At 43.5% G+C, this 13,182-nt stretch overlaps 1 protein-coding gene across 1 annotated transcript in view; it reads right to left on the bottom strand.

Moving 5' to 3' along the window:
• Positions 1-13,182, bottom strand: part of T265_08582 (hypothetical protein) — a gene marked incomplete at both ends in the record, with an annotated part of 107,712 nt that overhangs the window by 84,702 nt on the left and 9,828 nt on the right. Inside the window, 6 exons of the mRNA XM_009174434.1 lie at positions 507-547; positions 1,092-1,207; positions 4,040-4,136; positions 6,343-6,537; positions 9,151-9,193; positions 10,518-10,625. Coding sequence (XP_009172698.1) covers positions 507-547; positions 1,092-1,207; positions 4,040-4,136; positions 6,343-6,537; positions 9,151-9,193; positions 10,518-10,579 — 554 coding nt within the window. The remainder of the gene's footprint in view (positions 1-506; positions 548-1,091; positions 1,208-4,039; positions 4,137-6,342; positions 6,538-9,150; positions 9,194-10,517; positions 10,626-13,182) is intronic.

The raw sequence follows: 13,182 nt of genomic DNA, 5'->3' as shown, positions 1-13,182 counted from the left end.
TGATGTTTTCAAGCAATTTAGGTTCAAGCAGAACGTAAGGTTGACGGAAACTCGAGGACTGCGCCCACCTGATGAGCCCCAAGACGGGCGGAACCGGTCGCGATCAGTCGAAGAATTTTCAGCAACCTTATGAGTAGTGTAACATTGCTTTATCTTTGTTATGGGCTATTTTAGCAGCCACAAAGAGCTCGAATATAGACTTTTTAACCAGTTCTCAAAGGAATGTTGAACGAATTTTGGCACATGATACGTTTTACGCGATTTCTTCAGTTTATTGCCAAACGTTTAAACGCTCGCTACTACCCAAGTTCGTTCGAATTGAGGTAGTGAATTACTCCACTTTTCTGATATTTGAAGAGTCACACTCATATTTCTCGACACTTCCCCTTGTAACGGTTCACGGAAGTGAAGCGAACCAAACCGGTCGCCACCAATTGGACAACAATCCTGACAAACGTTCACGTGACTTCCATGAACATACGAACCCATGACTTTCTTGAACTTACGCTTCAATGTTTTCGTCTTGATCGATTTCTCTCTTGTTTCTCTGTGGATTGCGAAGGAAATGGACAAAAATAGACGTTCTTTGAGACAAAGTTTGATAGGGTCAACTTTCTACACAGTTCAGTCATAAACACGGTCACTGAGTCGACTCATTCACTGTACATAAATGACTTAGATGGCCTAAATATGTATACTGGTGGTGGATAGATTCAAACACTTGTCACTGGTGAAAAACCTACACAAACGCTGGAACAATGCATCCAGCGTATGTAACTGTAAAACCTCGTTAAGTAAATATCAGGTTATGCATCGAATTCATACTAGAAGAAAGCAAAACTAACTCCATTATGTTGTCATCCTCAACGACGTTGAGGTGCGGTGATGGACCCACGAACTCTGAACAGGTGGACGTTGGAAGTCATACCACCTGTTTTGATGTGAAAGACTGCCAAACCCTCATGAAATGAGGAGGTATCTACATTTAAACGTTGATCATTCACCTACCCCTAACTGCAATAATCTGAAACAAAGAACAGTGTGTGGGTTCAGTTGTCTGGACTGATGACAGGTTGTATTGAAGTACTCACGACCATCTGTTGACCTTGTTCGACCACACTCATATCGACTTTCACGTAGCCTTTTGGACCAGCCCAAGGGTCTTTCGGATCCACTATAACAGCCCATTTGTTGAATATTGTATGCTCTAAAATGAAGAAATACGAATAACGGGAAAAATCTGAGTTATGTTGATTTCGGTCAGCGTAAGAGACTTCTTACGACGATGAGGTAACAACTATCATGTATCACCTTCAAATCATTTGTTTTGCAACTGGCGAGTACAATAATCAACGTCCTGTTAATGACGGTCAGAGTGTGAGGGTTGGAGTGCCAATAAGCCTTACATCAGTAGTTCTCCTAAGTTGTCTTTATTTGCATAAAGGAAACTACTCACAAGGTTGCTGAAAACTCTTCGACAGCCCATGACCGGTTTCGTCCTTCTTGGGTCTCATCAAGTGGACGCAGTCTCCGAGTTTCCGTCAACCTCATGTTCTACTTGAACCCAAATTGGACTGTTTTCGACAAATACACTTATTTGCAAATCACTTTGGTTTTCACGAGAGACTCAACTGAAACTCTCGTTTACGATGTTCTATAACTGAATGTGCTGCACACAGGCCGCCTCATGATTCAGTTGGCACGATATTCGAGATATCGCGGTATATTTTCATAGAGGAAACTACTCACAAGGTTGCTGAAAACTCTTCGACAGCCCATGACCGGTTTCGTCCTTCTTGGGTCTCATCAAGTGGACGCAGTCTCCGAGTTTCCGTCAACCTCATGTTCTACTTGAACCCAAATTGGACTGTTTTCGGGAAGTACACTCATTTGCTTGTTTTATAAACCTAAATCAATGGACAGAATGTAGCTGCGTCCCCAGTCATGCACTTGATGACACCCCAAACAGAGGACACTTGTTGCTAGAAGCTGTCTCCAAGTTTGGAATGTCCCGTGTACTAGAACCTGGCAAGTACGTAGGGCAGTACACGCGATTAATTGCTGTGTTTATTCCAAGCTGGGTTAACCACTCACCAACGGATGAGCCTACCCGAGCTATCACTACTCATCACAGACACGAAAGACAGTTTGAAGGGAACGTTTATCGTACTTAAAAATGGGACTTAAATAACCTGGACATCCGTCTGCCTAGCTCTTCATATATAAAGTTTGTGAAAATCAACAGACATTTTGCGGCAGTCGGACAGTGGGCTTCACAGTCAGTATGAAATCTCAATTGGACATTACCGAACTTCTTCACATTACCATGGATCAATAGGCAGCTCAGAAGAAGAATAATTTCACTGGATGCGTGAAATTTTCTTTTGACAGATCATCGCTCGAGGAGCCAGTCGACACGTGACCACGTGATCTGGTTTCCGTTATTGAAGTATGTGCGGCGCTACGTCCTGTCTGAGTGATAGCTAATCGCGCTGCTTATGGGCCACTCGTGGCCAATGGCCGGAGGTTCGCGGATTCGAAACTCTCTGAGGTCCGTAAGATGCGCATCGCTGATGATTTCCAACAAATGTGAATCAGTTATATATAGTTTCTCGGCTTTTCAACCTAGAATGACTTCACTGACAGGATGAAATTCCTACCGAATTTCACCTAATCCCCTCACATTACCATAAACCGAGATTGCCGAGAATGCTCGCACACAGTCAGATTGTAGAGGTTCCTGACGCGGAACTTTGAATCACACCTGGGTGTGACGACCCCGAATATCAAAATGAAGAATTGGGTTCGAAAGTCTATGGTGCTATTTACACAAAGGTAAACAAAGCTATACAACAAACTTCGTAGCGTCAACAAGTGCACAAGTCTGTCGCTGACCGGCACAGTGCAGTGCTAAGGTCGGCAGACCAAACAACGGCGAGCGAAATCTTGACTCTGCGGTGTGCGTTATTGTCATCCCTTTTGAGGACAGTCTCGTGATTCTGATTGGCGGTGCGACCATACGGGACCATGACAGAACAAGTCATGGCAGGCTCAGTCAACGAGGCACGAACGCAAATAGGTAAGTAGGGCAGCGTGCGCACATTCACACACACACGCTAGTATACCGGTGTCGGACGGGAGTGCCTTTGCGGCAAGGTAAGTGGTGGATGTATATGAGTAAAACATGGATGAAGTAAGCAAATGAATTGGGGAATTATTATGAGGTCAAGTTAAATTCAATAAAGGTAAGAAATTTGTTCCATGAGAATTTGTCAACCAAGATGTCAGACAACACCGAAACATGTGACTGGAAGTTTGCAAGTGGTCAAACATGACGCCATATCCTTCCAATCATAAGTTAGTGCTGGTCAGTCACTCGTGACCTACTTGCACAATGTGGAACTGACAGCCGATTAGTCGCGGTCTGTAATATTTTCCATAAATTCACTAGGTGCGTATCGCTGTTACTTCCTACAAAGAATCAGAAAACTGAATCTCTCGTTTATTATGGTCCACATCAACTGTATATGCCTTGTATCTCAGTTGGTGCAATACTTGAGGTATCACGATACGTTGCCATCTCGACAAAACATACTACTGATGAGGTTACTGGGAACTCTTCGACCTTATGAGTAGTGTGTTATAGTGTGTTATGTCCAGACGAGGACGTATTGTGATAACTCGAACGTCGTACCAACTGAAATGTGAGACGGTTTGATTCAGCACATTCAACTTAATCGGACCATCATAAACGAGAGATTCATCTGGATTCAGCTGAGTCTCCTGTAAAAACCAAACTTCTGGGCAAATGAGAGTATTTCTGGAAACCTGTCGAAGAATTAGGCAACTTCACGGTGTCTTAAGCATTAAATTCACGTGAACCATGAAATCTCTAGTGGAAATTCAACCTTTTCGAACTGAAAAGATAACGCAATTGAAATGACCACCCGGATCGCTACTACCGATCACTTTCAACTTGACCAGCATTTATTTTGGTTGGTAAAACACCGACTGCTGAACTCAAATCATTGGAACATACGTTTGTAGTCGTAAACCGTTCTTACATCCGTGACGAATTCTCCAATCACTTTGCCTGGGAGTAGCCGGAGCATTGGATGCTGGCGGATATTGAACACCTGTGGAAAGTAGTCAAGGTATCATTGACTGATTGTCGAATCCTGGTGTTCGTTTTGGTCACAAAAAGAATTAGGGAGACGGAAACACCCATTCACTGATAAATGCACTCAAACAGAAGCATGAGTTTAGGACTATTTTTTTCGTGTTTTAGGTTTGTGTTTAAACCTTTCCTTTTACGAGTGACAGTCTTGTTCTGTCAGGGTATTCTGGTGGTGACCTTCGCTTTTTACTCGTAAATAGTGTCGAGCAACTGTAGGTTTGATAATCGGATGTCCCAAATGGACAGCGGAAATGCTCGTCTCAAACGTTTCACACACACACACACACTCCGTCAGCAAAGAAACCGATAAACGGGCGAAAAATAAACATATAATATATACTATCTAATAGATGGGAATGTAAACATTTGTGGTCCCCCAATTTCCTCATTTTTAACTTATTTCACCCATGGAGTGTGAAAATGGAGTCAGTTGAAGTAAGAGGTATGCAAGGAGAACTGAAGTGGTCTCGGTAAATTCAATCGTTTTAAACTATAAAAGAAACTACTCATAAGCATGCTGGAAACTCCTCGAAGGCACACGACCGGTTTCGCCCTTCTTGGGGTGCATTAGGTAGACGCGTTTTCGACAACCTTATGTTCTACTTGAACCCAAGTTGGGTTGATTTCGACAACTACACTCATCTGCATGCCAATTTGGTCTTGATGGTAGGCTCAACTGAATCTCTTGTGTATGATATTCTTCAATAGAATGTGCTGCACCAAGGACGCCTCGTGTTTCAGCTTGCACGATAATCGAGATCACGGAATGCGTTTTCATAAAGGAATGACACAAACGAGAAATTTACGTCGAATCTCCCGTGAAAATCAGATTATTAGTCAAATGAGTGTATTCGTCGAATATCAGATAACTTTTCGAACAACCCAACTGCCCAAAAAAGTCAAACTTCCGTGTTGTTCCCCATTATATAACTCATCTGGTCCGCAGTCATTAAAACGCCAAGGATGGCATAGCCGTAGCAGTTCTTTGGAAAGAATCGTTTACGAATAAACCAAGAAAAAATGTGGATGCCTGCTATCACGAGCTTGGCTCAGGGGGCGAGATATCTCATAGGTTAGGGCACAAACTTACTAGCCGGAAGATCCATGGTTCGAACCCGACCACTTCCCCTCGACTTCCCCCGTCTAGGCTTGGACAACCTGGCAGCATCCCAGCCCCCGTGATTTCTTCTGATGGTATGGCACTTAGGCACCAGAAGGGTGGTACAGCTGAGGGATCATCAACTTCAGTTCAATCAACCCCCCGATGTAAATGCTTCGGGAAAAACTTGATCTATTTTGTTGCATTATCAGTATGAGTGAGCCTTCTAGACTTTACTGGAAAGAAACTATTGTTCCCGCCGTCGTCGTGGTCAAACTAAATCAAGTATGCGATTTCTATGGATAATTATGTAATTCTGAGGAATTCCCATCGATGTGCAATCCACGTTCAGTGAGCGACATGTTTTTAGCCGCTTCATCAGTAGAACAAAGTTTTCGCCCTGTTCGCAGCTGTTTATGATGAGCGGTGAACAGTGAATTCAACCAAAGTTGCGTTTCACATCACTAGGGAAAGCTGTCAACTCATCCAACGCACCTAATTTTAAGCCAAGACAGACAGAGGTAAGAATGGTGTCTTCTTGACGGAACCTACTACTCATATAGATGTTGAAAATCCCTCAACACTTCGTCTTCGGGTTCATCAGGTAAACGCAGTCCCCAAGTTTGTGCCAATTGTATGTTCGATTTCACACCGAACTGCAAGCAACCGGGGACAGTAAGCTTGACTTGGGGATCGTATCCATCCGATGAGCCTCAAGGAGAAAGAAACTGGTCGTGGGCTGTCGGAGAGTTTACAACGACCGAAATGTAAGCAACCATAGACAGTAAGGTTGACGGGAACTTGGGGATCGTATCCATCCGATGAGCCTCAAGAAGAGATAAACCAGTCGTGGGCTGTCGGAGAATTTACAACAACCTTATAAGTAATATATCCCGTGAATCTTGAACACCATTTGAACTGAAACATGAGACAGTCTCTGTGCAACACATTCACAGTTGAAGAATATCGAAAATGAGAGATTCAGTTGGGTCTCTTGTTGACATCAACTTAGTCGGTCCGTGTGTGCATTTCGCCAGAAAACCACCTTATCGACAGCTGAATTTACCTGAATTTTTATGGTCTCTGTCAGTAGTTGCTGTCTCGCACGTTGCAAATCGAACGAGAAGAAACTGTCGTAGAACGGATGATTGGTGGCAAATTTCGCAGGGGTCTTTTGGACTTCTTTCCCGACGGTCACAGTGACAACAGGGTTAATATTGGTACCGAACAGTCGACGAGCCTCAATCACATTGACAACCAGCTAGAAGAAAAGAGCAAAAGGCAATGAGGTAGGTGATTGGGGCACAATCAAATCAGGGGTATGTAAATGGACCATGGGATTATACATCACCTGATACGGTTGGGCCTTGAAGATTGTTTCCCCGATCCGATCGGTTATCCTTGGGTCCCTGAAACAAAGTAGGTGAGCAAAATCACATTCCAGTTGTGCAATTTCGAGTCACATGATCAGATGAAAACTAATTAGCAATAAGGAACTTCTAATAGGAAAGCAGACTAAATTATTCACATTCAAATGTGGTCCTCCCAATCGATCAGCACATGAAAAAGTTAGGTGAAGAGTAACTATTTTTAAATTATTATGGGTGAAATTGAGAAAAAACGGGAACAGTGCTCGTGGAACTTAGCAATAAAATGTTACGAAGCTTGTTCCTCCTAATTTAACCAGAATCAGGAGTGTGGATATTTGACTTCCCCTATGAGTCAAATTGCAACACTTTCAAACTTTCCTAAATCGCACTCGCTTTTTTCAGTGATTCGTTGTGGAAGTGGAAGCAGCGGCTGAGAAGTGTTATTGAAATGATCAATCAGATACATCAATATCACGGAGTCGGCGATGATGACGGATATGACGTTTCCAGAGTAACGGAATTTCACTAGGGATAACAATTTTTTTGTATTTACCAGGTAGACTGAAACCGAAACTAGACCGAGAAACATTTCAGGCCGACTAACTTCCACATTGTGTCTAGACAATCACACTGTATGCACCGTGGCTTGTACGAATGGTGCGAGAGAGTGTGTGTGCGAACCTCCGTAGACATCAGCATTCTGATTCTTGTTGAATTCAGAAGCCTTTGTAATGCAGTACTCTCCATTTAAAGGGTACAAGATCCAGTATTTTAAATCGGGATCTTTTCCTGATAAGTCCTGCCATCCAAAAATTATTAGAAAAAAGTGGATATGAAGAGGGTGAAATTGGAACATGTCATTAATAATTTGCATAAAAAGGTCCGTTTTTTGGCGCCTTTGCCCCCAAACAAACTCACACAAGTAGCTGTCAACTAAAGATCGGTGTGTGCCGCATTGGCGTTTATTCTGCATTTTGTAGACGTGCCAAAGAGATTCGATGATTTGTGTGTGAGCTGCAGTCATTAGATCCACAAAGTTTTTGGTATGATTACCAGTTTTATAAGTCATGTCAATCATCGTTTCAATTCCTTGGTACGATGTCCACATATCGGAGGTGATCATTGAGCCGGAAGCGATGGAGGCTTGGATTGTGTCCATCAAAGTGACCGCAGTTCAATCTGGCACTGTCTACGTGAACACCTCTTTAGTCTCCCGGCAGATCCCTCCGAAAATCCACTGCTATGGAAGGACTCGCCGTGCGTGGTTTTTACTGCGAGATCTCGACGTTTAGACCTGGGCCGCCGTCTGCACTTGGTAGACATGTTAGAGATTCGATGGTTTGTGTGTGAGCCCCAGTCGTTGGATCCACAAAGTTGAAAGTGCCATTTGGTGGCCATTGTTTCATAAACGTTGCTGATGGATCACTCCGTGGCTTTGCAAAAAACGCATTGCCGTCTCCCTGTCACGAATGAGAGTTGAAAGCGTCGGAAAGTTCACTCAAGGATTTACGTTCGAACGGAGAAAAAGTTTCTACAAAATGAGCCTAGATGCAGACAAGGAATTGTTTTCATCGAAAATAGGTCAAGGTTGTGTGCGCGCATTGAACTTGGGCTGGCAAAAAGTGGCGGGGCTTGTCTGGAAAAGATCCTTAAATCTTTAGCATATGTTACCTAATGGGGTTTGTGCAACACCGTTCCCTCTGAAATGATCTAAGATTTCCGGCAGGAGAGAACAGTGCATTTTATACTTTCTGCTTGTTCAAAACGAAGTGGAATTTCGGCCCCTTACTTAGGTGATGCGGGGCCAACATTTTGAACTGTAAAGGGATGCCTGAAATTTTCTTTTTGAATTGCTATTGCTTTTCCATCATCAACCAAGAAATCTCTGAGTAAGCTTCCTCATGTGTGCCAGTTCGGCCATTTGGGGAAGCTATAGCACCATTCGTTCTTCAACCATAAAACTGGCGTTGATTGGTCACTTGCTGACTCAACTGGCGAGATGTTTTCCTTGCTGAGTATGCTACCCAGTTCGATGGTCACGTGTTTTCATCCTGCAAATTGAGCCAGTCTAGGATAGAAAGCCGAGCAGCACCGTGTTGATAACTTTCTAGCGATTTTATTGGTTCATCTGCTCAAAGCATCTGGCTTGTGAGTGGATCGGACTGAACATCCGTGCGGTCTATCTCAAAGAAAAAAATCGAATCACCCAATGAGTGATGCGGTTCCGGATGGCGAGGGGATGAGTCATCAGCTTGGTTCACTCGGGTTTGCTTCTCGCAGTCGACCCAACGGATGGATAGACTACCCAGACAAATCGCAGTCGGGCGGGCGGTAGCGGTGGCATCAGTCCTCCGAATGGGGTTCCTAAGCCTAACTGTAAGTGGGTGATGATTGGCCTGATAAACGTAACCTAGCCTGACCGATAAGCCCGATTACGTTCGGCTGGATCCGACCTGGGAGAGTGCAGTTTGGATGTACATACGCTGATGACCTTAGTAACTGACCTCTGCGGCGGAATGGGTTACGGAATTTCCAGGACAGTAACTGCTGAAATCTTGATGTGTTGAGGAGATTTAGAAGTTTCAATAAGGATTTCGTCCTATATATGAGGGTAGTTTGGGGGCTAAGTAAGTAGTATGAGACGATGGCTCAGAATCAAGAATCGTCCCGTGCTACTCAAGTCAGAACCAAAAGAAACTCCACTAAATATCTCCTCAACCTATGTGGTGGGTGATGGAATTTTATTGTGCTACTGATCACAAGAGACTCTAGCTCCAGCAATCTTATCATGTCTATGAGCTCAAGGGTATCAGTTTGCGGTGAAAAACCGAAAAGTTCTGTACGACTGCCTTGTCCTTATTGGGAATCATCAGCAGTGCGCATCTCACAAATTTCTGAGGCCTTACTCATACAATTACCAGATTTATGAGTAGCTTGGAGGAAGGGAAATTCATGCACGCAATGGACCACTTATCGGAGAGTTCGGCACTTGAGAAGCAAGGCGACCCATGGCAACTTGATGTAAATTTCATGATCGAAGGATGAGCGGTACCATATCCCGTCTGCGTGTGACCCAGTTACGCTGTTAATCAGTCCTTTGTGACCGAACACTTTAGTATACAACTATTAGCCAAGAGGCCGAGCGTTCGAATCGTCATGGAGATTCGTGAGGCGCGCACTGCCGAGGATTTCCAGGAAAAATAAAACAGATGTACGATGCTTCTTGATTTTCCTGCTTAGAGTGACTTCACTGATTATCTGATTATCTTTACAAGAGGCCCGCGATCGTGAGTTCGCCTTTCATATGTAATTGTTCATGAACGACACCCCATTCCGCTGCAGGTTACATCTCCAGGGTTTACCATGGCATATTGAGACGTCGATCAATTACAAACTAAAAGCATTTAACAGGTAAACTGCTTGTTCAATTCATGCAGTAAAGTAAAGCACCCTAAATGCTAAGAAAAGAACCGCCCAGTCTAAACTTACACCCCTTCTTTAAGCATGCCCTAGTCTCAGTTGTAATCCAAAAAACTGAAAACCTTTTTGGTACACTTTAAAAACGCCTGAGTAAACGGTTATTTTTATATACAACTCATGCGTGGTATATGAGATCAGTAAAGGCTACCATAAAACCCTCAGCTCTAACCCAAAGCTACATATATATTCTAGGTAACAGTGAATTCACCAATCCTGAAATGAACTTTCTTAGCTCAATGAATAAGAAGGATCAGCCGGTTATGAGCGATCGATTGAATTGGAAACTCCACTTTTATCCCCAAGTGCGTACGTGCGATTTGCCTTCCAGCCAAATCCAAACACTTGTTTTTAGGAATGAAGAAGGTGAAAGGATACTGCAGAAATAGCGAACTACCTAGCTTCTGGACCGGAAAATGCATCTGAAAGGTCTTCAACATCCCCATCTCCTTGCATTCGCTCCAAGGCTGTGTATTCATCTTCGAAGTCGAGCGCACTCTCTCTAAAACGATGCCCAATAAAAAGAGTATGGTGTTTGTGAATGTGTGTTGCATTTGTGAGTGGAATTCGTCATAAAATAAAAAAGGCAGTTTTGTGGAATGAAAAATAGCTTTAGTTCATTGTCAACAACAGAACAGTGGCAAAATTTACCGTCATTGTGAAATTACCTGTGTCGAATGGATTCATTCAACAGGACCCTTTAATGTATAACCGTTTGTGAAAGCACCTATTGCAACTATCTGACAGTGGAAGTATTATACATGAAAATAATGAGTGTATGGTGTATTTTCATGGAGGTGTTCAAAGATCTTCATGTACCTGACACAAAAAATGTCGGAAATGCAACAAGACTAGGTTCCATTATTAGGTACGATTGAGCTCACCGGATAGCTTTGCTTAAAAACGCATCAGGCATTGCAGATAGATGAATTCAGAGCGCTCAGTGAGTAACTTGGGGGCACCGAGTCCCGGCTACGGGCTACAAGCTCGGCTAAAAACTGATGTTTCATGAGATACACTATATGTTTCATTTACCGTTTCAATAACACTACAAGTTTTATACAGATTGTCTCCGTTTGTGTGAATTACATTTCTAAGAAGCAGGATCAGGAGTTTGAGTGCGATCCTAAAAATTACTCTACAGGCAGAATCAAGCCACATGCATCAATGTGTTCTGATTGGTTGGATCCTACCCTGCGGACACGTGACAACTTTAACAAATCAGTCAATGGATATGTCTGTTCTGGGACCGTCGAAGTGATTACTCTGGCATCGAATTGGTGGTTTTCTCGTTTGGTGGTTAGCTAATTTTTCCATGACCGAGCCGCACGCGACCCCTAATGGGCGTCTGGTAAGATTAATACGAAGCTGGAACACGTATTTCTTCATTTGTTCAAACCAAACTTTTTCACGGAGAGAAACAAGGGACCAAATTAGGACTAACGCAAATTACTGTACACCAGAACCAATAAAAACAAAGAATCGGGTGGTTTGTAGGCTCCCTGCGCTGTTTCAGGTCCGTATGGAGAAATGACTTCAGGAGACGACTTGTTGCTTAGGCCATCCCAGTTATATCGAGTTTCGCAGTACAAGCGTGAAGGACATAGATGGATTGCCATAGTGTACGAACGATCGAAATTTGGTGAAGTTAATGAGCAGTCCACTTTGTTCAGACTCAACATATTAGGAAACAGCCAGTCGCTCTCCAGAGAAGATTCCATTTGAAGTTTACTCCACTCTATTTGAAAAAATGTTTTGCAAACCTGACATCCAACCAGTTTGGTTATTTTTTAATAGAGCGCGTTGGCCAGATGTGTGCTGTCTGAGGACGGAGGAACGATAGCCTCTTGCAAGCGCCGCGCTAATTTGGACTACTTTTATTATTACGAGTAGCGGAAAACAACCAAAACTTCAGTCTTTACTGTTAGTCAGTTCGCCAAGCTTGGCAATCGGGTTACAATTTGTCGCTACTCAGATAGGCATCCTCTCAGTTTAATCAGTACAGTCCTTGTTGCAGTCGTGACGTTGAATTTTGTGTGTGGCATATGTTTTCCTCATTGCATCCAGGATTTCTTCCGGCCTTAAGATAGATCTCGTCAACATTTTATGGACTTCAAGTCAACTGTTCTTCCTATGTTGTAATTGTTTTTAGGTCGTTCCGACAATATCATTTGCACACAAAAGCATGATTCTTCTTTTTCATAGCCGTGCTAAAGAAGTAACCTGGTTTTGATTCCGTATGCGTTTCCACATCAAGTCCCGCAGGTAGCCGTTGCTGTGAAACATCTGTTAAATTCATCTTTCTCCATTCATGTAAGATTCTGATGTGTCATAGTGCATCTTCCATCCGTATGGATGTTATTCAAAGGCAACTCTGGTTGTGACAGTTTGGATTATTGCCGAAATATTTCAGAATCTGATCCGTGTGCTTTCCTTTCTGTACATTTCGCTTTGTAGTTGGCTGTCTGTTGAGCTAGTGACGGGTACCTCTAGGAGCACTAATTTGTTGTTCTCCCCGGTTTCCACTGTGAAGCGGATCTCGGAAAACCCCGCCTTAAGCAGTTGGTTCGTCCGCAAATGTTTGCTCTTCTTTATAGTAGCAAACGTGTCATCCACCCTTAATTCGGTATGGTATTTTGTAGCACAACTTTCGCATGCAACTTCCTCAATAAACCGGAAATTAGTGATCCCAGTAGCTCTCCACGAGCTGTTCCTAACTTCTCCACTGAACCCAAAGTAAGCTGTCCCGCATAGATCCAGTGGTCCGCTGACATCTTTTCCAGGTGTCTTGCTAACGGTTCTCCAACTGTCCACAATTTCGACAGCCGTTGTCACTGCAGCATTTAAATCGGCCGGTGTCTTGTCGAAACTGTTGAAACGCAAGTACCACGCTCGGCGAACAGAACAACAGCCCAGCAGCGCACTCGAGCTGCGCATATTCCACAACATTGCATCCTACCTGTCGTTGCGCTTTGAAGTAGACGCCGGGACGCGTAAGTTCCATTCGAGGGTTTACATCATCCCACACCAAGGCATCAGGAATCTTCATTACGCCAAAT

This window comes from Opisthorchis viverrini (genome assembly GCF_000715545.1).
Source record: "Opisthorchis viverrini unplaced genomic scaffold opera_v5_225, whole genome shotgun sequence".
In the NCBI taxonomy this organism is placed as follows: domain Eukaryota; kingdom Metazoa; phylum Platyhelminthes; class Trematoda; order Opisthorchiida; family Opisthorchiidae; genus Opisthorchis; species Opisthorchis viverrini.
Note: the sequence above shows the minus strand (reverse complement) of the source record. Positions and strands in the feature narration are given on the sequence as shown.